The sequence below is a fragment of the Puma concolor genome, chromosome B3 (assembly GCF_028749965.1).
Source record: "Puma concolor isolate L17-30 chromosome B3, mPumCon1.1.hap2, whole genome shotgun sequence".
In the NCBI taxonomy this organism is placed as follows: Eukaryota; Metazoa; Chordata; class Mammalia; order Carnivora; family Felidae; genus Puma; species Puma concolor.
The window spans coordinates 117,617,892-117,645,683 of NC_141672.1; the positions used below are offsets into that span (position 1 = coordinate 117,617,892).

The window sequence follows — 27,792 nt, forward strand, 5'->3', positions numbered from 1 at the left end:
GTGAGAGGCCAAGAAACCCACACGTCAGCTTGAAGTAGCTATGTTTTTACAGTAGTTGATCAGAGTGCTGAAGTCTGCGGTTCTCCCCATGAAAGGAGGAGAGAACAGAGGAGTTGTGGGGTTGGAGGTCCCATGGGGGAGCCCATTCCTGCCTTTCAGTAAACGTGCCCATGCTTTCTCTGTACTAGAGGCTGGGGATACCCTGATGGGATGTGCACAGACTCGAGGGGACACACACAGACTGGGGATGTAGGCGGGACACGAGTAACCAGCACATCCGGTGATAGCCCAGAGGAGAAAGGCATCAATTCTGCCTGGTGGGCAGAAGCGAGAGTCTTCGTGGAGGAACAGCATTCAGGCTAGACTGTGAAGGGTGGGCAGAGCCAGGAATTACTCTCACTGCAGCCAGAAAATCTTGTGAAGTAGGGTTTAACTGCCCCAAGACCAAGAGAGTCATGCAAAGAGAGCGGACATTTTCTCATCAGCCCCAACTAAATATTTTAAATTAAGTAATGACCCATCCCAGCCTCGGACAAAAGAAAACAACTCCACTCCCCTGTGTTTTCTTTTTTTTTTTTTTTTCACATTTATTTATTGAGAGAGAGAGCACGCACGCATGCTTGCACATGAGCAAGCAGAGGAGGGACAGGGAGAGAGAATCCCAAGCAGGCTCCCTGCTGTCAGCGCTGAGCCCAACATGGGACTCGATCCCACAAACCATGAGATCATGACCTAAGCCAAGAGTCGGATGCTTAACCAACTGAGCCACCCAGGTGCCCTTCCTGTGTTTTCTTTAAATCATAACTAAAATTCCTATCTGTGGAATGGGTCAAATGGTAGCATTGCCCAAAGAGTTGAGTGTCCTCTTTCCGTCCCGTTCTGGCAAATTTCCCTGTCTTCTGTGGTCATTGAGCTAGGGTGTTAGGCTAAAATCCCATAGCTAAGCAGATTTGCAAGTGTTTCATATTTAGCGAGCCACAGCTAGTGCGAGGTCTGATTCTCCCACCACTTGGGTTCTGATGTCTAAGCAGAGCTGGAGAAAGCCAAGGGGTCATGACAAGCCCCAGCCCCCACCCTTCTCCTCTGTTCCTGAGCTGAGCTCTCGCACTTGGGTGTTTATTTTCACACATAGTCACACAGTGGTTGTACTGATGTGCTTGTTTTTACACTCCTCTCCTGCTGTGGAAAGCCCTGTCTGAATTCTAGGTTGTGGATTCTGTCCTCCTCACCCAGCTGAGTGTTAAATAGTTTCTGAGTGTGCATTCTGAGTGCCTGGAAGTTATTGTAATTAGCAAAAAACTGTGTTTTCATCTCTCTTGGTGACTGATAGAGAAAAAAATCCTCCTGTGCTTCAGATCTCTAGCTGGAGAGAGTTGGGAATTGAGCTGCCACAGTAAACAGCTGACATAACAGAAGCGGCAATGATCCCCCATTAAATGTCTTTCAGCCGATAGGGGCTCCCGGGATAATTGACTTTCCAGCAGGAATTACTGGCTCAAACAAAATCACTGGGCATTAGGGCAACCTACTGCATCTTTTGAAAGGGGGACTGTAACTCTGTCTGGGTTTGCTGACCTGACAGGCATAATTCATCTTGATTATTCATTGTGCTGGTTCCCACCAGATGATACCAGATTTCTGTTGACTGTAATTACAATGTGGGGGTGAATCTTAGCTTTTTTTTTTTTTTTTTTAAATAGCGTTTCTCCCGCTTGGTTATTGGCTTCCCTGAGCCGAAGAGCTGTAGAGAGATCTCTAACAACGTCTGCCTGGGGAGATGATGAGTGCACAGTCAGATAGCATTTACTGAGCACTTCCTTACACACATCTTTTGTGAGATAAGCAGGGAAACAATTTGGTGTAGCCTGTTTCATTTCAGCTGACAGAGTGAGTGTCACTTCTTCTTGGTTATACTTACCTTACGGTGTACTAAATTGCTGCTATCAGGAAGTGGGTCTACATCTCAGAGCCCTCTTTGAGTAGGGGAGGCAAAGTATGGTCCCAGAATATAACTGAATAAATAATACGTCCTGCTTTCGGGCAAGCTTGATTAGAGGGGAAGATAGAAAAGAAGGGAATTAGACCAGGCTTTTATGTTACTGACAAGGTTTTACAGCGAGATCCCTATGCAGTCCAAAGAATGTCCTCCCAGGAAACCCCTGCTCCCCATCCCCGGATGCCCCTCCCCAACCATTTACACGCCCCAGTGCCTGCGCATGCGCCTGAAGTCCTCGGGGAGAAATGAGAGAGTGACAGGCTTGGTGCATCCAGTCCCATCCACTGGGTCCTCCACTGACCAGTGTAGACTTCTACTGTGACATTTCATATTCCCCACTGGCAGAGGGCCTGTTTGACTCTTCTGTATGGTATGTGTGTATATTTTTTGAAGAGGTGCCTAATTGATTCAAATAGCCAGTTAAGGCCTTTTTGCAGTGATTCTAGTTCATCAGGCATTCGCTGGGGCCTGTTAAGTGCCAGCAATGTGCTCCATGCTGGGGGTACAAAGATGGATGAGAAACTTTTGCTTTCAAGGAGCTTACGATAGGGTGGGAATGATAGATAATTCCAAAGTGTGTTAAATTCTAAGCTCAAAATGTATAGCGATTTCTTCCGGAGTACTTAGTGCAGCCAAGAGTGAAGGGAAGGCTTCCCCCAGAATATGTTGCCTAATCTAAGGAGTAAGAGTTACCCAACTGAATAAAGGCAGGAAGCAGGTTCCAGGAACATAAACAAAGGTGTATTTGCTATTTCCTCCTAATTGGCTGAATGGTGTTGGTTTAACCCAATCAATTAAATTAGGATTAGGTTTTCATTATTTCTCTAATGGAAATGAATTTCATCCTAGGGGCACAGTCTGTATACCTTGGGAATAACGTCAAACTCTGAAGGCTGTCCTATCACTAGGGAGTTCTGGTCACTAGACTTCCAGCTTCCAGTGGTGAGGTTTAGTGGAGAGACCAGAACTTCAGGACCTGCCATCTGTGATCCTTTATCCTCCACTTCGAGTGGTCACGTGGCTTTACAGCGTGCTGTGTAGTATACAAACGTGCCATAAAATCATACAAACACACATGCCGTGTAGAACCTGAAGAAAAGTGGGACAGCTCAGAGTGATGGCTTCGGGAGGATCAGCTAGGGATGAACAGGTTCTCAGAAAGTTGGGCCTTTGTCTCCTCCTCTTCTAGGATTATCAAGGATAAGTAACACCCACCCTCCTCCAACAACTGGACCTGATTCTTCCACCTGACTCCCTCTTACTTTGGAACCATTACTGAAAGCGAAAGAACAAGATGTCCCTGTAAGAGCAGCAGAGGCGGTTACCTGAGGAGTCTTTTACAGTCTGAGCCAAGATAGCACAATTGCTCAGGGTCTTCATCTTTGCCCTAAAAGATTGCCTTGTCCTCCGTCACTCTCCTATGCCCTTCTGAACTCTGTGCTTTGTTCTCCTTTAGAATGGTGGTTTGGCCTGGAGTGATGATGCGGACGGAGGCCGGGGAAGAGAGATCTCTCGAGATTTTGCCAAGGTCTGTAATGTCTCCTTTGTGATAATGAATGGGGCAGCTCTGCAGTGGGTTGTTAAATCTGATCCCCAAGGAATAAGGATGGGAATGGCCCGTGAGTCACATTTGTAGTCATACAGATAGATGGTTGTGTATCTCTGGTGGAAATCTTCCTGCATTAGATGGAATTTTTCATTGTGTTTTTTTCTGGGGGACCGGGATTGCAGCTGTATGAACTGGACGGTGATCCGGAAAGGAAAGAGTTCCTGGATGACCTCTTCGTCTTTATGCAGAAGAGGGGTGAGTGTGCAGTCTCCTCAGTTTTTCAACTCAGTGAATATTAATTGAGTGCTTACTGTGTGTAAGTCACTGTTAGCCATTCTCCCTGCAGAGTGCTGGCATCTTAGCCCAGGAGAACAAGAGGCACTTAACTGCTGAGTGGTTCTGACCCTAGCAGAGTAGTCGACAACCAGATCGAAGAGGACAGAGAGGGCCTTGGCAGAAAATAAATGGAATGATCCATCTAAATTTGGTCCTGCCTTATTTTTGTTGCTCTCTTCTGATTAACCGGCCTCTCTGGTGTTATTTTAAATTCAAATGTACTTTTTTCTTAGCCTTATAGCAACTTTGGGCATCACTTAAACTAGTATGTCAGGTTTCCTCTTGGTGTACCTAGTCCTACAGACACTGAGAAAGGCCAGTAAAAGACTAGAGGTCCCTCGGGATTTGTTGAGAGGGTCTGAAATGATCTGTGAAAAGGAAAGGCTAACTCGTTTTTTCTTACCCATTGGCTCTGGTTTTTGCACCCCGTGGCTTGGTTTGGGGCGCTCTGCATGGGCACCTACTTTATAATGCGCCTTCTCACTTCTCTGTCCTTCTCTCCTTCTCACTCCCACTCCCCACCCCAGCCATCTCCACGTTGGACCCTGGTGGGACTGAGTCTTGAGCCCAATGACTCAACTTCCTGGCTTTATGTTCTGTCATAGCAATGAGTTCACCAGCCAGGTTAGCCCGCAGGAAGCATGGCCAGAAAGCCAGCCTGTCTAGAAGGTCCTCAGCAACCTGTGTAGTTCCACCTTCATCACCCTCAGGACAGAGCCACACAGCACAGCTGTTCCCACCAGCCTCCTGCCTGGGACCCTGCCTATGTCTGGTTGTGTATCTCTTGGTTTCTGTGTCTGCTCCTTTATTGAGACCCAGGAATGAAATCTTCCTCTTTATCTTAGGCTGAGCTATAATGGCAGCCCCCAGCAGGTACTGTTCTGCATTAACTCCTTTCTCTCCCTCTTCTCCCCCGACCCCCCAGCACACCCTTCCCCCTCTCCTCCTTCCTCTTCCTTTACCTTGTAAAGCCCCACTGCTGTCTTAGTAGCGTGCATATTACTGCTGGTTTGCTTACAGAGGTAGTAGGAAGTTTGGTGTCTCCGTGTCCTCCCATCTCCAAGCCTCTCAGAGCCGTCCAGGCAGCCCACAGTTTACTCCTCCAGCTGCTATCTGGAGCTGCATGTGCCAATGCAAAACAAGAATATAATCCCCAAAGATAATGTGACTGGCAGCAGTGAAACTCCCTGGTTGCCCTGAGAGCGAAAAATCCACTTAATACTTTGGTCTCCCTTCCAATTACCTTTTAATTATTTACAAGCTCCACAAGCCCAGCTGGTGCAAACCCAGGAGCTGATCTCGTCTCAGAGGGGCTGCCACAGCAATATAGATTTTAATCAGCAGTGTGGCTCCACTGCTTTCTTTTCTACTTTATTGTCTCCCTTCCCAGAAGGATTTTTAAAGGAAAATGGAAGTTAGATCATCCTCGCCAAGAGTGAATGTCAGAAATTATTTGTTTACTACTCTGTGTCCCCAGTAGACTAGGAGCTCCTTGAGGACAGCCACTTTATCATTTCTTTGTGTCCCCGGTGCTCATACAGGACCAGACAGGGAGGTGCTCAAGATGTGTTTGCCGTGCAAGCAGTCCTAACTCAGGTTTTCCGCACTTAGCTGGCCCCACGCAGGAATGCTGAACTGCCCCACTCTGGGTAGCCGCCCTGTAATCTGAAGTCAGCAGTAGAAAGCAGCGTGTGCCGAGAAGCTTGCCATGCTGTGGCATCTGGGGACTGCCACACTGCCATCTAGGATATTTCTGAGGGACCCTGAAACGGGACTGCCACACTGCCATCTAGGATATTTCTCAGGGACCCCGAAGCAGGAGTGAGTGACTCCCTATGATTGTGTCAGTTTATGGTTATTCAGGCTGGGCAAATCTTTTTCTTCTTTCTTTCCTTTTTTTTAATGTGTATTTTTTGAGAGAGAGAGAGAGAGAGAGAGAGGGAAAGAGACAGAGCATGAGTGCGGAAGGAGCAGGCTCCAGGCTCCAAGCTGTCGCACAGAGCCCGACGCAGGCTCTCACAGTCTGGGAGATCATGACCTAAGCCGAAGGCAGGGGCTTAACCAACTGAGCCACCCAGGCGCCCCTGGGCAAATCTTTTTCTGTCCTTACCACTTACTTTAGGTATTTCACTGTTTGCTGGCATCACCCGTAGAAAGGAAACAGTGGAGTCCATGTTGCAATTTGTTAGTTACCCAAATACAAGGTTTCTCAGCCTCAGCATATTTACTTTGGAGACTGGACAGTCCTTTGCTATAGGGGCAACCCCCCCCAAGTCATGATAACCAAAAATATTTCTAGATATTGTAAATGTCCCCTGGGGAAGAAAACCATGCCTTCCCCATTGAGAACCACTGCTAGAAGGATGGGAAAGAGAGTGAAGTTCTAAAATTGCCTTCACAGAGAAATTCTTTATTGAAATCATCTTCCCTCCACTCAGGTAGCCCTACCTGAGGGTGGTGGGGGCCTGTGCCAGGCAATATCACAGGCGCCTCTCCTGTGGCCAAGTGCCAGAAGAGTGCGTGCCGGGCCCCTGTTCTGGGCTGGGGTACAGGGGAGGCCTCTGCACCTCCACCGGATTGGAGGTAACAGGTGGAAGACCCACACAGGTGGAGGCAGAAGCGTGGTGGCACCCATGGGCCAGGCACAGCTGGAAGAATCCTTCATTGTCTGTGGCCTGGGTGAGTCAACTGGCACCAGATTGTGAAGAGCTGTGGCTGGCCGAGAAGTTAGCACTTTAGTCTGTGGACATAAAACGTGGAGCGCGTCACCAGAGCTGGGCCTTCAGGAAGCTTGCCATGCGTGGCAAGCAGGGGTGATGGGGGCAGAGAGGGGAGAATGAGGCACAGAGGCATTATGGAGGTTGTTCCCTTTAAACTCACAGTGGTCTCCTCTCTGGAAAACTAGCATCTAAAGCTGTAAACTAGATTGTGTGGCCCAAGAGGGCTCGGAGCAGATCACAGTTTTACTCATGTGACGCTTGCCGTCTTCCCTCTTCACACGGTGGTGAGACCAAGGGCCCTTAGACATTTGTGACTGGTTTCGTCACTCCCAAATCAGAGTGTCTGGGGCACTCAGAAGCCAGGTATCGTTAGCTGGGTCGGAGGAAAAGCCTCAGAGATCCCGGCAGCAGGGCAGCGACTCCTCCTCCAGGGCTAAGGGGAAGGACAAACATAGATTTCACAGGAGCCGCTGAAGACGGCCTGGGTTTGAAAGGCTTGGTGACTCCCACCTGGACCGTGAGTGGGGCCGGGCATCTTTGACACGGCAGGCCGCCCCGCAGGGGAAGCAGACAGGGCTGCAAGGGAGGCAGCGCCCAGCAGGCTGCCCAGCGAGTGCAGCTGCAGGTGATAAACGGCTGTCCAGCGGCAGAGGGGCCAGGCCGTAACTGCTGCTTTGTGCAGCGTCTCCTTCGCTTGTTAACGTGTTCGGGTGAATTGACTGCCACAGATGGGCCTTTCAGCTCCGGGCACCTTGGTTTCTGGGCCGATGGTCCCCTCCCCCACCAGCAGAACAAGCTGCCCCAGAAGGAGCCTGAGAAGAGGCCGAGGCAGCGCCGCGTTGTCGGGCTGTCTCCTGCCTGCCTTGGGAAACAGCCGCTGCGGCCCTGTCGGCAGGCACATGGCAGGGGAAAGAGCTGTAGACGGGGTGCGGGTCCAGGCTCGCGCCCCACCCATCTCCATGATCGGGAGCAAAGCATTCTCCTTCTGGGGGCCACAGATTCCTTATGTGTAAAATGTGAGGGTTCAATTCGAGTTAATCTGGAAGCTTCTTCCAAGTTCTGTGTTTTGTATCATGTCCATGATTGTGTCTTTTGCACTACCAACAACAGGTCACCCTCACTGACCAAAAAGATAGCAATGTTCTGTCGAAACAGTTGTGTAAAAACAATACTGAGGGGGTGCCTGGGTGGCTCAGTTGGTTAAGCGTCCGTCTTTGGCTCAGGTCATGATTTTGCTGTCCATAGTACGAGCCCCGTGTCGGGCTCTGTGCTGGCAGCTTGGAGCCTGGAGCCTGCTTTGGATTCAATGTCTCCCTCTCTCTCTGTCTCTCCCCTGCTCACGCTCTGTCTCTCTCTGTCTCTCAAAAAGAAATAAATGTTAAATTTTTCTTTAAAAGTATTTAAAAAAGAAAACTATACCAAGGACCCCCCCAAAAACAAGTACTTCTCCCCTTTCCACGCCCAAGCCAAATTGAATTAAACAAGTTGCTTTTGATCTTGACCCCCACCCATGTTTCTCTGGAAAGACGGGTTAGATTTCAGAGTTCTGATGCCCCTTCTTGCTTATTACCTTTTGCTGCGTGCACACACATGCGCATGTCTGTGTAGAAAATACACACGCGTTTCTTTGCAAAAAATAAAGCCAAATCATTGTAAGTAAAATTCTCTGGCTAATTGAACTGACTATGGATGGTTTCTGAGATCTCATTCCGTGTTAGATTTTCCAGGGGGAAGTCTAGGTAGGCTGGAGGGGGACTAATTTGGAAGTCTGATAAGCAAGGGCTTATAAACAGTTCCATTCTCTGACAGTGAGGAAGAAAAGCTTGTTCCCTAGGTAGTGAAACAGAAAGAAATATGTCATCAAAGAGGAGAAAGAGGATGATTTTGCTGTTATTTTTATTATCCCATGTGTTTTATAGACCCCTTTCAACCCATTTTCTGATCTGCCGCTCCGCACAGCTCTAGCTCTGAGGGGGTAGCGAGAGCAAAGGTTACCAGGTTAAGTGACTTGCCTAAGGTCACAGAGCCAACTTAGCACTTGTCCCCCAACTCCAGGCCAGTGCTCTTTCCCTCTCCTGCAGCGCCTTTGAGAAACAGCCCCTGTGCCAGCAGCTCCGTTGCTTCCTGTTCAGGCAGTGGGCAGGCTTTGTCTTGCCTTCAGCCTTCTGAGCCCCACAGAGAATGCTGGTCTGCCTCCACGGGCCAGTGTGTGGTAGGGTCTGACAGCATCTAGCTGATTAACACGGGGGTAGGACTGTTCGCGTGAGAGAGGTCTTCATCTCAGGGTAAGGCCCGCCTCTCAGGGAAGGGCAGATGTGACGATTCACAGTAGCACAGAGGCTGCCATCTGTCAAGGCAGGATGGGGGGGTGGGGGGCACGGGAGAGGGAAGCTCTAACGCATCTTATACGCACCCAGAGCACCCCCGAACAAGGCTCTGCTCTCCCTGCCCTAGCCAGGCATTCCAGGTAAATGAGCTGCTTAGTCACATAGAGGACGAGCTTTGTCAAGCCCTCACCCGGAGAACTGCCCTCCTCCCCCCACTAGTTCTGTTCAAGGCTGCAAACTGACCTTGGTTTTCCCAGATGGATTGTTGAATCTGTTTTTGATGTGTATATACAAAGAATTTACTGTGGGAAAAGGGCTTGGTCTGCCTCAAAGTGCGATTTGAGTGTTTTTCCTTCTGTTGTGTGCTTATCTATCCATCTCAGGCAAGGAAATGTTCATGACATATATCGCTCTGCCTTTTGGTGGAAGCAGTTTCTCATATATTCTTTGTAACTTGCAGTAAATGGTCTATGCCATGGACACTCTTCCTGATAGACTAAAATACGTGTCTCTGTCAGATGAAATAGGCTTTGGGGCTTCGTTTTCTAACTTTAGCACCAAATGAAAGTCTAAAATGCAAATATTTGTCTCATGATTGGCCTTTGTTTGAAGCCAAATCTTTTTCTCTCCCCAGGTGTTCCAACTATTAATATACTGGGTTTTTCCCCCTTCTTTTCCATTTAAAATAGTCATTTTATATCCTATATCTACTCAGTTATCCCTAATAATAGGAAGGGATCCTGGTTTTTGGAAGGCATGATTAATTTGAAGAGCCCAATTTTGTCATTCAATTCAGCCTCTTCCCCTCCAGATCTTTTACTTATACTTTAGCACTTGGTAAAACTGAGTTGATAGTTTGCCCTTCTTTGTTCCAAGTGAGCTAATATTTAGTACCTCATTCAAGGATTGGTGTAGGAATAGTCTAAAGCAAGGATTTGGTCCACTTACATGGTGAGAAGATCTACTGAGTATTCAGAAGCCAGTGGCATGGTTTGGCAATAGAAGACAGTCATGAATTGCCTAGGCCAAAAGGTCCTTGAGTTCTTGTACCTTTCCCCAGCCAACTTTCCACCCCCTCTCCTGGAGACACCAGCTAGGTCTGTTGGTCAGCAGCAGTCAGAGAAAGCAGAGAAGACATGATGATCCACCTCCTTCTAACTCCTTGACCAACTTCTCTGAACATAGTTGTTGTTTTTTTTTTAATTTTTTTTTTTTACGTTTATTTATTTTTGAGACAGAGAGAGACAGAGCATGAAGGGGGGGGAGAGTCAGAGAGAGAGGGAGACACAGAATCCGAAACAGGCTCCAGGCTCTGAGCCGTCAGCACAGAGCCCGATGCGGGGCTTGAACTCATGGACTGTGAGATCATGACCTGAGCCGAAGTCGGACGCCCAACCGACTGAGCCACCCAGGCGCCCCTGAACATAGTTTTTAACGAAGGAGACAGCACGGCCCTGACCTTACAAGCCATAGTAGAACACAGCATTGCACATTGAACTTCATCTAAAGCAATTAGTCTGAGCTAGAGTATCAAAAAGGGTGAGGAGTTTGGGGCACCTGGGTGGCTCAGTCGGTTAAGCATCCTGAGTCTTGATTTTGGCCCCAGGTCATGATCTCACGGCTTGCGAGTTCGAGCCCTGAGTCAGGCTCTGCACTGATATAGCTTGTGGAGCCTGCTTGGGATTCTCTCTCCCTCTCTCCCTCCCTCTCTCTCTCTCTCTCTCTTTCTCTCTCTTTCTCTCTCTCTCTCTTTCTCTCTCTCTCTCTTTCTCTCTCTCTCCCTTTCTCCCTGTCCCTGCCCCCTTGGCCCTCCCCTGCTCCCACATGCATACTCTCTCTTAAAATAAATAAACTTTTTTTTTTTTTTTTTTAAGTTGAGTCGTTTAACATTTAACCTCTCAGATTATGGTCCCTCTAGTACTCTTCTGGCAATATAAATGGGCATAACCACTCTGGAAATTTATTTGGTAGTGTTTACTGTAGCTGAGCATATGCCAAACCCTGTCATTCAGTACTTCAGTAATTCCACTCGTAGGTGTATTCCCAAAGAAATGAATGCTGTGTTCACTGAAAGACATCTCAAGAATATTCAGAGCAGTACCATTTGTTAGAGCCAAACACTGGAAAGAACCCCAATGTCCATCAGCAGTAGAATGGACAGATAAATGGTGCTGTAGTCACATAGTGGAATAGTGCGCAGCAATAAAAAGGAACGAACTGCTGTACGCACTGGAGGGATCTCATAGGCCTAATGTTGAGCAAAAGAAGCCAGACACACAAGGGTAGATATTACGTGATTACACATATGTGAAGTTCAAGCCTATCACCTGTGGTGGTGACACACGTCAGGGTGATGGCTACCTCCTGGGAGAGAAGAGGTGGGGAATGCGTATTGATTGGGAAGGGGCATGAGAATTTTCTGGGGTGCTGGAAATGTTCTGTATTTAGATCTGAGAAGTGGTTACAGGGCTGTACACGGAAGCAGAAATCCAGTGAGCTGTGTAGTAAGATGAGTGCACTGTGGTGTGTATCTGCCGGACCCACTCGGTGGGAAACCAGAAGTAGAGCTTAAAGATACCTGTCAGTCCAGTACTGGGACGCTTGAGCATCTTGCCTCTGCTCTGTTTTGTGGGACAGTCAGCCACACGCTGCACCGAACGCTGCCAGACACGGCTGCCCTGTCTCCTGGCGTGAGGTATTTTCTACATAAACAAGTTGGGAGAAAAATCACCCGTCGTTTTTTTGCCTGTTCCTGGGCGGCAGGACCAGAGAAGGAATGAATATGCAGAGGAATGGGCAGGAAGCCTGTCTGTCTGCCCATGCACACTCCCCGCTTAACACGGGCCTTAATTCTTTTAGGCTCTCCAGTCGACCGCCCGGCTCTCTTGACAGGCAGTGGAAATGATTAATGATCATTTTCAAAGCCAGGAAAAAACAGCGAGGGTCCTTGGCAGGGCCACGTCCTGGGTCCTGGGCCCTCACCCCTGATCAGCGGGCGGGAAGTCAGCCATGTGACTGTCTGGGGTCCCCGCCCCTGACTGCGTCTCGTCTTCGTTGGAACAGGCCCATTTTCTGTGGTGGGGTGGATGTGCCACCTCCCATCTTTGTCTCCAGCGCCCAAGGAGGCCATCTCCTCCCTCCGCCCTCACCCCTACCCCTTCCCCCTATCTCCGCAGTCTTGAGTGGCAGGAAGGAGAGCGAAGTACCAGGGAGCAGCTTTTCTTTGGCTCCATGTGTCTGGAAGTTCCCAATGACAGCTTTGGCCTTGCTAGTGCCGTGCCCCAGCGGCATTCCCACCACCCAAGGGTTAAAGCCCCGGGAGCCCCACAGCCTCTCTGGGTCCCTGGCCCTCATAAAAGCCTTTTCTGCGTAGTCCCTTGGGCTGCCTCAGGCTCCCTGGCTGAAATCTGATAAGGGCCCTCTTTGTTGGAACTGTCAGTCTCCTTTATTGAGGAGGGAACTGGAGACCAGCGGCATTTCTTGGGGTACAGATAAGGCCCTGGATTCCTGTCAGAGGGAGCATGATTAATTACCCTCAATCCTAGCTCCTGCTTTGATAGCAGTGACTGACAGTACACAGGCTTCCCCATCAGGTGCTCACGCCCCCTCTGGGAGGCCCGATGGGGGTGGAGATTCAGCCTCCTGCAGGGCCAACGCTAGTGACCCACGAAGCACTCTTGCAAAGGCCGTTTGCCTCCTTCCTGGTTCTCTGCAGGTTGTTTTTGCTCTTATTGTGGACAGAGATCTGTTACCTTCCAGGTGAAGAGCCTCCTTAGAGGAAGATATAATCCAGCCCAGAGAGCAAGCCAGAGACACCCCTCTTCCCTGCAAGGCTGGGGGAAGAGCGTATGGCCGTGGTCCTTAGCCACACAGGGGCCCTCCATAGGACAAGTTCCTAAACCATCCACCTAAAGTCACTTGGCAACATTATTCCATAATTCAGGCAAGCTCCTAAAACCAACTCACCCTCCCTTCGGCAATAATCACAACTATCCATTTTTGTTTTCAGTTTTTATTCATAGACTCATAGGACTGAAAGGCATCTAGCCCAAATTCCTCATTTCACAGATGGAGACACTGAGACCCGAGTATGTCAGTCCCTCATCCCCACTCCCCAGTATGATATATTGGTCCTCTTTCTTGTTCAGAAGGTAAACTCCACTACAAGGCCTTCCCCCATCTCTCTTCATAGCTGAGCCTCCTTGAGGCAAGGGAGATGGCTGCCGGGTCCGTTAAGCACAGGGCAGCCTGCAGAGACAGACCAGTCTGAGGGTCCTGTTTCTGTCGTTTGTCTTGAAGCCAGCGCAGGTTTTGTGTATGGATTGTCTGGACAGTGTGAGAAAACCGTACCGTCCTCTACAGCTAGCACTCAGAATAGTCTCAGCTTTGTTTCTGACAGCATCGGGGTGCCTCCTACCCTGGGAGCTATTTTCAGCAGTTTCACCGAGGGCCAGACTCTGGGAAGATAGCACCCTGCCCGCTTACCCACTCGTCTCTGCACCAGGGTGCCAGCTGTATCCCAGACCTGTGCTTTCTCCCCAGGGGTGCTGGGACGAGGTCACTTTTTGGTTAGATTTACGGCCTATGACTTCACATGCCACTGTGCCCCTTTCTTGTCGCCTCAGCTCCTATACCTACCTCTGTTTCCCCTGCCCTGAGCAGTTCTCAGCCTCATGCAGTCACATTCTGTGTGACTATCAGAACGCTAACTTTTCATGAAATTTCTACGTCTGTAATGTTGTTGTCTCTCAAAGAAGCCATGTCAAATGGCTAGACAGTCCAGTGATGACTAGGGAATAGCCTCCAGAGGCCGTGTGAGCTACACCTGAGAACCTTTCATGGTTCATAGCTACACCTCATCTTCAAACAAAATCAGTATAAACAGCTTGGTCACTTTCCATTCTCCTGGCTTGCCTCCATAAATGACCGTGTCCAAAAGTGCAATACACTGTTTACGTTTGAAGATTTACCAGCATCGGAGATTGTAATGAAAATCGTGTAAATTATGAAGGCCATTTGCAAATGGATTTCGAAAACCAGATACGTAGCTCCCATCTGTGACGGTTGGAGGACAGCACTCCCATCAGCTGGGCAAGCCCTGCCTCGTGGTTGGTTACACACTCAGCCGCACCCGTCTGTGTATGGCCCAGACCTGGCTGCCCTCCACTCTTTAACACATGCTGCCCCTTCTCTTTGACCCCACTGAGCGTGTTCATGGTCTCTTTACCTTCTCAAAACCACCCCCCCCCCCCCCCCCCCCGCCAACTCTCCATCCATCCTTCTGCTGCCTGTCCACTTTTCGTGGGACCTGGACGCAAAGACCTTAACAACCCTGGGCTTCCATTCCCCCAGTTTGTTTACTAAGGGTCGTGACCCTAATGAGCCCGCTGGGACCTGAGAGGAGACAGTGACTTCTGTTCAGGGTTGTCAGCCTCAGACACCTGACTTGGTGCTGGTGACGGGTCTGGCGGGCGCACTGCAAGCATTACGGAAATGCATCTGAGATTCCAAGTTGGGTAACCCAGAGCTAGTAGCTATGACTCTGAGGAGCATTTTTTTTTTCCAACCTGCACAGTAGTTTAACTTATTACACACTATAACATTTAAGAGATGGTGAAGGAGAAATAGTCTCTGCCTTCACAGAGCTGACAGTCGTCCTGGGCTACCCAGTGAACATACGTAAAATGATCAGACTAAGTATTGCTGAACTTGTAGGCGTCATAACAGGAATTCGGAGAGAGAAGAAATCCCTATGAACTAGGATAGCTAGATTCTTCCTGAAGGCCACTATGGAGAGGACTTGAGCAGAGGCAGGTCATGTTAGGCTCGATGAGGGAGAGCACCAAACAAACCATGGAGGAGAAATGGGCCTGGTTTGGGGAGTGTCATGAGGGGACCCAGCTAATGAGTGAGAGTGAGTTGTTGGGATGCTTGAAATACTTTGTAGGTAACCTTTTAAGGGGTGTTGGGGCCCCAGGTGATGAGACTGGGCTTGTGGGGCGGGATGGGCAGGCATAAGAGTCTGTAGGGGTTGAACAAGGATGCCAGGGCCGTGGTGGCAGCCGTGCTCAGGGTGAGCACATGGGTAAAGAGGCCGCCGTGGGCTGGGAAGGCAGATACGTTTGAGAAGTGCCTCTAAGGAAGGATCAGTGGAGCCTCCTAACAACCTCAAGGGGGGTGATAGGGGAGAGAAGAGGAGCCGGTGCTGCCCAAGACCTCAGAGGATGATGGTGGTGCTGGAAGGAAAAGGAAGTGATGGGAGAGGACGGGCTGGCTTGGGGATAAGGGTAAGCTCAGTGTGAACATTCTGACTTGGAAGGGAACGGGTCACTGTGAAGATGTCCAGGAAGCTTCTGCAAATGCGAGGGGGCCTTGGGAGTGGTCCTTCCAGAGTCTGGGCGATGCCATGAGGGTGTGAACTCGCCTGGCCATGAGTGTGCTTCGGCAGACAGACCTCCCGAAGGACGTGGACCTTAGCCCTGTCCTTCCAGGAGACCAGTTCTGCCATACCAGGCTCTCGTGTTTACGTCCGGAATCAGGTTCACTGTCCAGAACACAGGGAGAAAAAGTGAACCAACACAAACTATGTGTCTTGGCAGTGTCCCCACAGTCCTCTGCATATTTTACCTGTGAATCTTTGGATCTAACACTATGACCCCTTTGTTTTGACCCTCTAAGGACCAGCTGATCAAGACAAAAGTTCTTCCAGACCTCCTGCCCCCTCCCCACACTTAGAAAAGAGGCCTGGTGCTGCCATCCAGCTCCACATACATGTTCATGCTCAGGCTGTTTGCTCTTCGTGCCTCTGGCTTGCATTATCCTGTAAAAGAGTTGATGAGGCCAGTGTTTCAGGGCTAGGAAGAAAATGGCATTCCTTGAGGGGAAAGAAGCAGGAAGAGCTGAAATAAACAGCAGTTCTCGAAAATCAAGCTGGCTCACCGTCCACCAGGCAGGCAGTGAGACCTCAGCAAGACTGGGGCAGTGGGAGGGGGCCAAGGCAGAGGAGAGCAGCCTGTGTACAGTAAAAGGAGTTTGCCATCAAAAGGCAACAAGTCTCATACCCTGCCCTGGACGGTGACCCTTCCCTGCGGAATTCTCCCCTCTGACCTCCAGATCATTAATCCTGAGGCTGCCAAATGACAGTCATCCATCACGCCTCCTGACGAGCATCCCAGCCGCCTGTGAAAGGACCCCAGCCCCGCCCTCCCTGCCGTCCCCTGGTGCTCATTAGTGGGCCTTCCTGCCTGGTGCCAGGTTTCCTAATCAAGTCCCTGGCTCCTCTCACTTCCCTTCGGGGCCAGTGGCGGAAGCTGCTCTGACCCTCCCTCTTGCAGAGGCCAGGGAGGGGGTGGAGTGATTAGTGGGGAGAGAACCATTGAGTGGCTTTTTATCCCCCTGGAGACTTGTGTGTCCAGCGGCTCCTTTGACTTGGTGGGGACACAGGAGAGAAAACATTTCTCCATCCTGCCGCGGGAGAGGGGGAAGCAGGCAGTATGCAAATGAAAACACTGTTATAAAGTGCATGTAGAGCTACAAAAGAGACACCCAGGGAGCTGTGCAGGTGGGTGGTGGGACAGCCGAGTGGCTTCTGAAGGCTCGAGAGGAATGTGAGTGGCCGCATCATTAGGAAAAAATCTGGACTCATCTTGGTAGCCAAAAAAATAAAAATAAAGGGAAAACATACCCAGAAAGACTAATGTCTCAAGCAAGACCACAAAGCCTGTGAGATGGACCTGTCTGCTCATCGCAAGGAGAACTGGCAGCTAGTCTGTCTGATAGCTTCCAGCTTTGGGAGTTGGAGTCAGATTAAAGCAGATTCGTGAACATATTTCTAACTCAGCAAAAGGTGGGCACATGGATATGTCTTCTTTCTCTGCTTGATAACACAACTCTCTGTTTCTCTATTTGGACAATCACAGGGACTCCCATCAACCGAATCCCCATCATGGCCAAGCAGATCCTGGACCTATATATGCTGTATAAGCTGGTGACGGAGAAGGGGGGCCTGGTGGAGATCATCAACAAAAAAATCTGGCGGGAGATCACCAAAGGCCTGAACCTGCCCACATCGATCACCAGCGCCGCCTTTACCCTGAGGACCCAGTGAGTGGCCAGGGCCCTAGGGAAAGGAAGCTGAGGCTGGAGAACAGGGATGTTTTAACCTAGAGGAGAGGAAGGAAGGAAGGAAATTCCACTGTACAGTGAGCAAGATGAGAGGAATTCCCAACGCAGCCAGGAGCTTTCTGAGAGGAGTCCCTCTCTAGACCTAAGTAAGGATGAGAGCCACCATTTCCCAAGAATGTTCCTAGGCTACTTTGCCATTCTCTTTCTTTCGGGCCTCACCATTAACTCCGTGAAGTAGGTGTTATGCCATTTTTCAGAAAACAAAAACTGAGTCTCAGAGATCACAGTTGAGCTGAGATTCACCCCTGGGCTTCTGGCCCTGCATCCACTCCTTCCAGGACATCGTCTCCCCCACACACCCCCACCCTAAGCCTTAGCCCTTCCTGCCTGACATTCTGCGCGCCCGGCCACAGAGGACCGGGATGTGGGACCCGTTTTTGCAACCATGTGAACTGATTCCGAGGGTAACAGGAGCAGGGGAACCAAGAGTAGCCTGAGGGGCATCGATTCTTTGGAGCATGCTGGATGTTGCTCTCTGAAGAATATGGAATGAGCATCTGTGAGTCAGTACGTCACAGCCTTGTTGAGAAGTGGGAGGGCTTTATCTTTGGAACTCTTCCAGCAGGAGTCAGGGACAGCACTGTAACCAGTACAGCGGTTATTCTCTTGAGGCTCTTAGGACATCTGATGCAAGGACGGACAGCACTTCTGGGTCCACGCACAGTGGGACAAATCACTCCTATCCGAGCAGCATGACTCAGAATGGTTAGGACGTCCCAGGAGCCAGGAAGGCATTGCAAAACCTTTCTCCCAGGGTACTAACACAGCACCAAAACACACATGAACATGAGTGGAGATGTGCTTTATTTCCCTGAAAGAATGGTGCCTCTGAGTGGAGCAGAGATCAGGACAGGGTTGAGTAGCAGCTGGCGGGCCCTGGACCTTTCTCTTCTGCCAAGTGACCCTGTGTCCTAGAGGCCTGCCCCACAGAGACCCAGAAACTTACACTGGGCGGCGTCTGGAGCCGTTTTGGATTATTCTCCTTGCTTGCTTCCTCTCCTCCAGGTACATGAAGTATCTCTATGCCTACGAGTGTGAGAAAAAAGCCTTGAGCTCCCCGGCCGAGCTCCAGGCAGCCATCGACGGCAACCGGCGGGAGGGCCGGCGGCCCAGCTACAGCTCCTCCCTCTTTGGCTACTCGCCTGCTGCTGCCACTGCTGCCACCGCCGGGGCCCCCGCCCTGCTCTCCCCACCCAAGATCCGCTTCCCCATCCTCGGGCTGGGCTCCAGCAGTGGCGCCAATGCCAGCAGCCCTCGGATATCCCCAGCAACCACTCTCAGGAAAGGTCTGCAGGGGCCAGGGAGGGGGGGAGGAGGGGGACAGGGAGGGAGTGGGAGAGCCCGTCGTCAGGTACGAGGTCTGTGCAGCTCTGGTGCCTTTGCCAGGTGATGGAGTCCCAGTGACGACGGTGCCTGTGCCAAACCGCCTGGCTGTGCCCGTGACCTTGGCAGGCCAGCAGGCCGGGCCCCGGACGGCCGCGCTGGAGCAGCTGCGGGAGCGGCTGGAGTCAGGGGAGCCCCCGGAGAAGAAGGCCTCCCGGCTGTCGGAGGAGGAGCAGCGCCTGGTGCAGCAGGCCTTCCAGCGCAGCCTGTTGAGCATGGCGCGCCAGCTGCCCATGAAGATCAGGATCAACGGCAGGGGTGAGCGCCTCCTCCGACTCCACTCTCCACTCCCTGCCCTCCTGCTGAGGGCCCTCCTCCCAGCTCCACTCGGGCCCACCACGCCCCAGGACTGGGGTGGGGGCCCCTCCGGGTTCTGCCCTCCGGGTACCCGGAAGGGTGTCAAGGCCAGAAAGCCACACGGGGCTTTTCCTTCACCAAGCTGACTAAAAACTGCCGCAGGCAATGCCCTGTTCTCTGTCAGAAAAGAAAAGCATTTGTTCAAGGGGGAGGAGCCAGAGACCTTCGGGCACAGCTGCTGTGTTTCTCTTCCTCACCAGCCTTTTGATCTGTCTAAATTAAAGGGCTCAGCCTTCACCCTGGTACCTCCCCGGATGTAGATCTGGGCGGAAGATGGCATCTCCATTCTGAGCCTCCAGGAGCCTCCGGGAGGGGCCAGGCTGCCTGTGACCCTTACAGAGGAAAGAGGAAATACCAGTTTGGCAGCATAATTGACATCTTTCCCTTCCCTTCCTCATTTTTCAGGTGCCCTACCTTCTGGACTCCTGAATCACACACTCCATGCCCCTTGTTCCTTTCTCCTCTCCCCCCACCCCCCACATTTTCTTGGCCATTCTTGCCCCGATTCTGTCTCAGAACAAACTTCAGCCAGCATGTGGTGGGAAGTCAGGTGTGAAGGGAGCTGTGTGCATTCGAGGGCAGCACTCCCTGCCCCACTGTCCCCAGGTGAGGAGCAGGACGCTGGGGGCGACAGCCCAGACGACAGGGCTCTGCTCTGTTACCTGCACAAGCCAGACACTAATAGCAAAGCAGCTCACCCGGAAGAAGTACTTGGTTGCGTGATGAAAGGGCAGAGTGTAGGGTGAACCAGGCAGAGCCAGAGCCTACAGTTCTCTACAGACCCCAGGTGGTCAGGTGGAGATGGGTGCCAGGTGCCGGGCCACATGCTGTGCAGGTAGACCCTCTACCTGAGGACCACCCAGCCCGGTTAAGGGCAAGAAGAGGTTAAGGGCAAGTCCTCAGAGGCAGGGACTGGGGCTTGCTGGTCTCTGGTTCCCCAGCCTGATGGATAGTGGATGCTTAGTTAGCATTTGCTGAAACACTGAAAGTGGCGGTGCACAGCTGTGAGCCAAGGTCAGTCTTTGCAGCCTGTGATCCCTTTCGTGGATCACAGAGGGAATGGGGGAAGTGAGTGGCTAAGCAGGGAACAGAGAAAGCCAGCGATAGGACCTTGGCAAGCCTGGGTTCTCCTGCTGCCTGACCTTACGCTCAGGGGAAGGTTATCCAGATACTTTCTAGAACAGTGGGAGGCCTCACCTGCTCTGGTCAGTCCGGGAGAGTGGGAGAGCCTCGGAGAGGACACTGCAGTGTTGGAAGTCCTAATCAGGCCCGCTGTCTCCCTTGTCCCTAGCAGAAGACAGAACAGAGGCCTCGGCCGCAGCGCTGAACCTGGCCACAGGCAGCATCGGGAGCATCAACATGTCCGTGGACATCGATGGCACCACCTACGCAGGTGAGGCTCTGGGAGACCCGAGGAAGGCCCACAGCCAGGGCCCCTCCTGTCACCCTCCAATCTGAACAGCTTCCCAGGGGTGGCTCTCTTGTATGTAGTCTCGAGGTTCCAAAGGTTAAGTGGTTTTCCAGACTGGGAGAGGCTGAGGATTGCCAGCAGGATGACGGATCCCCCCCACCTTCAACAGAATGGTGGAGACCCTTCATCTAACCCTTTTGGACCAACGGTTGAGTCGCTAATTGCACCCAGCACTTAAGCGCGAAGCATCATAATCCCGTCCGTGCCCATGCCTTAAGCATCGCGTTTGCCATCATGGACCTGTGGCACACAGGGCACCTTGGAATGGTTCAGCTCCACTCTCCCTAGACATTGCCTGTCATTCCCTTTCTTTAAAATGGACCAAGGAGTGACACGCAGGCAAAGGAATCTGAGTGCAGCAGAAATCCGCCTGTTTTTACGATTCCACCCAGTCCTTTAAAGTTATTGCTCTCAGTCTACTTGGGCAGTAGTTTGTTGGCTGGTTGGGTTAGCATCTCTACCAAGTCTTTTCAATTGCTGGAAACCAGTCCTTTTCCCGCTCCCATTTCTTTGGTTTAGGGGTGTTTGGGAACAAGCCCCACCAAGTCTTACTAGTAAGCACGGCTTGCTGCGTGGGGGCCAGAGAGCCCGAGGGGTCCAGAGGAGGGGCTTTAAAGGTACACCTTCCATCAAACTGGTGCTCCTGTTCTGGCGGCGCCACCCTGCGGGCCTCACGCTCTGGCTCTGCCGGCCACCAGCTGCCAGCATCAGGGTTGCAGCCAGGGAAGGGACGGAGTTCCTGGAAGCAGCCTACAGAGAAGCAGCGATGCCACATCACCTTGCCGGTCACCACATGACTGGTGCTTTGGAGGCCACATTGAGAAGTCTCAGCCTGACACAGGGGGCCTCTCGAGACCAGGCGAGACAACAGGCAGGGCCTAGGTGCCCTTTGCCATCTTGATGGTCTAAGAGGATTGGGGGCTGGGGGTGGGTCCATGGAGAAAGCAGGGAAGGACGAGATCAGTGTCTGGAAAGTGGGAGATAACGCCTCCTCACAACATGGGGAGCAGTCAGAAGGGAGGTGAAGGCACCCCAGACCTCACCTGCATCACCCTTGTCCCACCTGTGCCCTTTCTTGGTGGGCGTGCACGTCTCACAGGCCAGGAACTGGCAAGTCGTTCCCAAGAGCCCCTCACCTCTGTCCTCACCACGAGAGCTGACAGACCCCACGCCTCTGCTCTCTCCCCTTTTCTGCCACCCCACAGCCCCGCTGCCCTGGTTTGGGCCTCTTTCCTTGTGGGCCTCTGTCGCCCCTGTTCCTCCCAGCCCCGTGGAGAGCATTTTAAAACCCATCTTATCGTGTCCTTCCCCTTCCTAAAAGCTCCAGGGCCTTCACGACCCACGCAGGGTAAAACCTGCCTCCTAAGAGGCACACAGGCCTCCCTTTCCTCATCTTCCCATCTGTCCAGCCTCACCTGCCATGCCAGCCTCCAACACATTGCCACCTCCCTGCTCTGGCTCTTCCTTTGGCCGCTCTGATAGCCCAGGCATGCTCTCCCCCCGAGCCTTTCCTGACCAGCTTGCCCCTGCCTTCCACCACCTTCTCTTTGTTCCCACAAGCCCCCGGAGGAGGGAGCAGTGCTCACAGAGCACTGGTTACATCTCCTCAAAAATCATGGTTTACGTTTCTGCCCCCTGGCCAGCCTGTCAGCACCTGAGGCCAGATGGTATTCAGGACTCCGGTCAGCGGCCAGCATGGTGTCTGGAACGGAGCCTTATACAGGGCTGGGCACCCGTAGCGGGAACAGAGTGCAGCTGCCCGAGACTCTTTGCTCACGCTCGTTCCCCCCCTCCCCCGCAGGTGTGCTGTTTGCCCAGAAGCCCGTGGTCCACCTCATCGCAGGGTCTGCCGCCCAGAGCATGGGCGGCAGCGGCAGCGGCAGCTCTCACTGCTCAGCCAGTCCTACCTCGTCCCGGGGCACCCCCAGCGCGGAGCCCTCCACCAGCTGGTCCCTCTGAGGGGCAGGACCCAGCTCCCCGTGCCCCGCTCTCCTGTCGAGAGTGAAGGAGGTTGATGCACAGAATTTACCTCATCTCACGGAGCCCACGTCAAACACCATGTGGCCAGATGTTGAGAGTTTGGACATGTCCGTCTGTCCGGGCTCCGTTCGGGTCCTGCTGTACTCTGGGGACAGGGAGAGGCTGCAGGGGCAGGACAGGGCAGCGTTGTCCAATCAGGGATTGTGCTGGAGAACTGGGCGGGGTCTGTGGGCAGCCAGCTTCCTCCGGGGTTCCCAGGCCACCTCCCGTCCCGGGCACAGTGTATCGACAATCTGTAAGCCGGCACAGGGCTGGAGGCCCTCCAGAGCCCTTCCCCTTAATTTATTTCCCTTCCCCTGCTTTCTGCCGTGACCCTGGGGTCACTGGCCTCTTCCCCTGCTCAGCCCTTCAGTCTTTAACTCCCATGTTGGGGCTGCTAGGGGCCAAGACAATGCCTTCATGGCCTTTCTCCGCTGAGCATGGGATGGGGCCCTCCTACCCACCTCACCTACCATGTTTGGTTCCAGGGGTGTGGGTCCCTCATATTCAAGTCTCGAAGCTATCCTCAGGGCCCCATGTCCCTCTTTTAATGGCCCCAAGAAAGGGCACACGAGGGCAGTCCTCAGGCCCCAGAGCTTACTGGGTACCTGCTGAGGGAGAGGCAGAGCCTCAGGGGGCTGCCCAGGCAGGCCCTGGCACCCGCTTTCACACTGACCCTTTTCTGGCCCTCCCAAACCTCACGCTCTCACTCGCCCTTTTGGCCACCTCTCCAGGAACAGCCCACTTGTCCCTCGGGCCCTCCCTTCTCATGGGGTCACCTCAGCCCCAACATCCCCAAACCTGCTGATGTCAGGTTCATTGAAATACCTCAGATTTGTAATTGTTGATGTTTGATTCTTCAGGAAGTATTTGCATCTCTGATATCTTTTTTATATGTGTTTTGCTGACTTTTTTGTTTTTAATTTTTATTGTTGTTATTGTAGCACCAAAGAAATGAAAGCAGATCACCCCTAAAGCCGAGCAAACCTTTGGTACCCCAGCCCCTCCGGCCCTTCGCTAAGACCCCAGTGACGAGGCAGGGAGGCAGGCAGGGCAGATGACTCAGGGATCACGGTGGCCGGGGAGGCGGTGAAGCGAGAGGCCCTTGCTCATGCAGGTCAGGTCCAGAAACCACACGGTTCTGAAGATGGTTCCTGACCCATTTGCTGCCAGAGCAGGGCTGGTCCCACACCCCTACCCCCAGCTCCCCAGGGTGGGGACAGAATGGCTCCCCTTCACTCAGCATTGCCACCTCAGGGCAGGGGCAGGCCGGGGAGGCCCTGGGCCTTATAGAGGCCTTGTAGAGCCGTCCCAGGGATAAGGGGATGCCGTGAGCTCTGTCCTCCCTTGGGCCCCTGGGCTGGAGCAGGCCGCTCCCGTATTGGGAAGATGGGGTGATTGTCACACCAGGCTCATCTCTGGTTGAGTCCGCCCTGCAGAGCTCACAGAACACCGCTCACTGTGACGTCATCGGGCTGTGGTGGTGACAGGCCACGCTGGCACGAGCTGTCACACGGCTAGCATTCGGCCCTGTCTGTGAAAGGAAAGGGAAATCAAAAGCTGGAGCACAAAACAGCTCCCTCAGCCTGGTAAGCTGCACTCTGCCGGACGCATCTTCTCACTCCCTCCCCAGCCTTCCACACACTTGCTCACACACACACACACACACACACACACACACACAGCCCCACCCAGCGGGGTCTGACCCTCTTCTGGCCTCAGGAGCCTTCCCGCCTTACCCACCAGGTAAGCGCAGGCGGTGGGCAGAGAAGAGTGTCTGGGATCCGGTGCCAGGAAGGGCCCGGTTGGCTGGCGCTGGGCCCACTTGAAAGTGTCGCAACATTTGGCCAGTGTGTCTTTCTCAGGGGTTTGGTCACAAAGGATGGACTCTTCTAGCCGGAGGACACAGGGACAGTGCACTGTGGCTTTCTGGTCATTGGATCCTCTCCCCTTCCCTAGGCAGCTTGCCCAGCCAGCTTTGCCCTCTCAGCAAACCCTTGCTGCCCTCGAGGACAACAGCAGGGTCTCAGCCCGGAAGCCCAAGAGTCGGGGATGCCAGCAGGTGCCCCAGGAGCGGGGCCCTGGGCAAGAGAAGCTTTCCCTGAAGGTGCAGTCCTGAAGGCCACAGGGCAGGCGGTGGGCCGGGGCCGCTTCATCCCCACCCCTCCCTCCCCTCGCCATCTGTGTACTCTGACCAGGAAAATGTGCTAGCACATGGGTAGCCTAGGCAGTGGATAAATACCTCAGACGTCCTCTTGCAGCAAGTGTCTGTATATGTTGTGGTTATTTTCTATCTTACATGTTCTCGAATGTTTATATTTCAATAAACCTCTACCTCTTCACACAAGCAGGTCTCTCGGATGCTTTCAGTGACCCTCCCAGTGGGCAGTGATCGGGATGAGGGAGCGGTGAGAGCATTGAGAGTAGAAAGGACCCGCTCCTCTGGATCCCTGGGTTTTCCTGAACCTTCTGCCCTTTACTGCTTATCCATTCTCCAGAGTGCTCACTCTCAGCCTGTTTCTGGCTTGGCAGGAAACCCTAGGTATTGCCTGACCACCAGGACCATCTCCAGTGGTTCCGCATCAGTGTCCTGGCAGGCACAGGGCCAGGGGACTGCCTCCATTTAGCAAGGCTTTTTTTGAGCTCCTGCCGAGTAAGTATGGTCCCCGTGCTTATGGAGCTCACGGTCTTGTTGGGGAGGCACACACAATTATCCAATCAAAAATTGAAATGCAATGTGACTGGGACAGTAGGCCATTGATGGCAGATGGATGCTGGGGCAGCTCACTGGGGCATTTCTGGAAAGCCTCCCAGAGGTGGCGATCTTTCAGCTGGAAGAGTGAGGTTGCCAACTGGAGATGTGAGGAGAAGCATTCTTGGCAGAGAAACTGATCTATGGAAACTTGGTGGCCTCAGAGGACCTGCCCTTGGGGAATTGTGGCCAGGACCTGGAGTTGGAGGGGTGAGGAATTGGGGAAAAGTATGGCTGGGTCCAGGATAGATCCCAGGCTAAGGGATTTGGGTGCCATCCTTTGAGCATCGGGGCACTGCTGACACGTTTTAACCAGGACCTAGGCTTAAAAAGAGGCTTTTCTGGAAGTGTGATCTGGAGTCAGAAGACATTCTGGACATTAGACCTCTGGGATGCCACCGCTGGAACTCGGGCCTGGACCCAGAGTGCCCAGACTTTTTTTTCCACCATGATGCACATCCTATGGCTACAATGCAGTTTTGGTGAAACCAAGAGAAGTGGGCAGAGAGGAAAAGCACTGGGGATTTGTAATTGCCCTCCTCCACAACAACAACGCCCCTCCCCAGTCTGTGCAGTCCTCTGAGGCAGGCAAATGCAGACCCCTTTGCCATTCTGAAGTGCTAGCAAACGAGAGTGACCTTGGGACAGGCTTGAGCCTCTCACTGGTCTCTAAACACCTTTTGAAAGAAATGACCAGTCCTTTAGTAATTTTTTTAAGTATTCTCTACACCCAACGTGGGGCTCAAACCCCCCAATCCGGAGATGAAGAGTCACATGCTCCACTGACAAAGCCAGCCAGGCACCGCTAGCCCTTAGTACTTTAATAACTGGTAACCAGTAGTTGGTATCACACCTCACAGCTTCCTGTGACGCAGCAGGAGGCCCACGAGGGTGTCGGGGAGGTGAGGAGAAGCAGGGTCTAGAGACCTCTGAGGCGGAAACGGTGCATCGTGACTGCAGGGGATGGTGCGAGGAGAAAAGCTCCTGACGGACGTGGAGAATCTAGGAAGAACAAGGCACCAGGCCGCTGCAATTCCTTCCCGTTTCAGTTTAACAAGACCTATAGGAGAATATCTTCCAAGACCTCGAGAAAGGGAAGGATTTCTCCAACTAGACCCTCCAAAAGAGTTTATCAAAAGATCCTGGTATTTTGGGATACCTGGGTGGCTCAGTCAGTTAAGCATCTGACTCGATTTCAGCTCAGGTCATCATCTCACAGGTTCGTGAGTTTGAGCCCCACATCCGGCTGTGTGCTGACAGTGTGAAGCCTGCTTGGGATTCTCTCTCCCCCTCTCTGCCCCTTCCCCCTCAAAATAGGTAGATACAGGTTTTGGGGGCACCTGGGTGGCTCAGTTGGTTAAGCTTCGGACTCTTGATTTCAGCTCAGGTCATGATCACACGGGTTGGAGAGATCGAGCCCTGCATTGGGCTGTGTGCTGACAGCTTGGAGCCTGCTTGGAATTCTCTCTCTCTCTCTCTCTCTCTCTGCCCCTCCCCCACTCATGTTCTCACATTCTCTCACTCAAAATAAATGAACAGGAAAAAAAAAAAGAAGATACTGGTATTTAGAAAGACACACTGGGAGAGTCCCCTGGATGGCTCAATTGGTTATGCATCCAACTCTTGACTTTGGCTCAGGTCATGATCTCACAGTTAGTGAGTTTGAGCCCTGTGTTGGACTCTGCACTGATGGCATGGAGCCTGCTTTGGGTTCTCTCTCCCTCTCTCTCTGTCCCTCCCCTGCTTGTGCTCTCTTTCTTTAAATAAATAAACTTAAAAAAAAAATAGATGATACTTGCAACATAAAACTAACAGCCAGTGTGTGTGTGTGTGTGTGTGTGTGTGTGTGTGTGTGTGTGTTAATGCTTATTGTTAAAAGCAAAAGGGGTGGGGGGTTGAAAGAGGGGGCCAAGTCATGAATAGCTGTTTTGCAGAAGAGGAAATACGAATGGCTGGAACTCGCTGGGGCCAGGGAAATGCACAGAAAACCATTCCACACCATCAGATTGGCACACACTTTGGTCTTACAATACCAGGTCTTGGCAAGGATGGGGAGCAATGGGAACTCTTGGAGACTGCTAGGGGAATGTAAATTAGTCTAACCACTTTGGAAAACACTTGGGCATTACCAAGTGGCACATGCAATTCTCCTAGGTTTGTACCCCAGAGGAACTGCACGTGTACTCCAGGAGACCTGACAGCACTTAGCTATGAAACTATCGATTTCTGAATACTGGTGTGGGCCAGGTGCTGTTTTAAGTTCTCTGTGTTAATTCCTTGGATTCTCTACACATATGAGATGGGACTATGATTCCCATTTTACAGATGAGGAAACCGAGGAACAGAGAAGTTGAGTAACTAGCCTGAGTTCTTATAGCTAGTGAGAAGAGCTGTAGGGGTTCTAATTCGGTAGCTACGGAGTCCAGAGTCTGCCCTCCCAGCAAGTACTAAGCATTCTATACACGCTTATTTCCACTCCACCCACACCCCTATGAGGCAGTAACTTCGTTCATTTTACAGATGCAAAAACTGGAAAGCAGAAATGTGCTCGAGGTCACATATCTAGTGAATGGCAGGGCTGGGAATGGACTCCAATCAGCTGCCCTAAACTCTCCTGCATGTGCCTCCCTTCAGTGAGGGGCAGGGGCGACCCAGCCCGGTGACAGAAGGAAGAAGTTGGAGGGGGTGTCTGGTCGTC

At 52.1% G+C, this 27,792-nt stretch overlaps 1 protein-coding gene across 6 annotated transcripts in view; it reads left to right on the forward strand.

Annotated features, from left to right (window-relative positions):
• The window catches only part of ARID3B (AT-rich interaction domain 3B), a 58,222-nt gene extending 33,533 nt beyond the window's left edge, over positions 1-24,689 (forward strand). For 3 of the 6 annotated variants that reach the window (XM_086711208.1, XM_086711210.1, XM_086711209.1), the window contains exons 3-9: positions 3,453-3,524; positions 3,728-3,800; positions 16,848-17,031; positions 18,118-18,398; positions 18,481-18,753; positions 20,144-20,245; positions 22,125-24,689. In XM_086711208.1, coding sequence (XP_086567334.1) covers positions 3,453-3,524; positions 3,728-3,800; positions 16,848-17,031; positions 18,118-18,398; positions 18,481-18,753; positions 20,144-20,245; positions 22,125-22,282 — 1,143 coding nt within the window. In that variant the 3' untranslated portion in view covers positions 22,283-24,689. The remainder of the gene's footprint in view (positions 1-3,452; positions 3,525-3,727; positions 3,801-16,847; positions 17,032-18,117; positions 18,399-18,480; positions 18,754-20,143; positions 20,246-22,124) is intronic. The other 3 variants (XM_086711211.1, XM_086711212.1, XM_086711214.1) reach the window with 3 other exon arrangements.
• Positions 24,690-27,792: the final 3,103 nt, after the last annotated feature.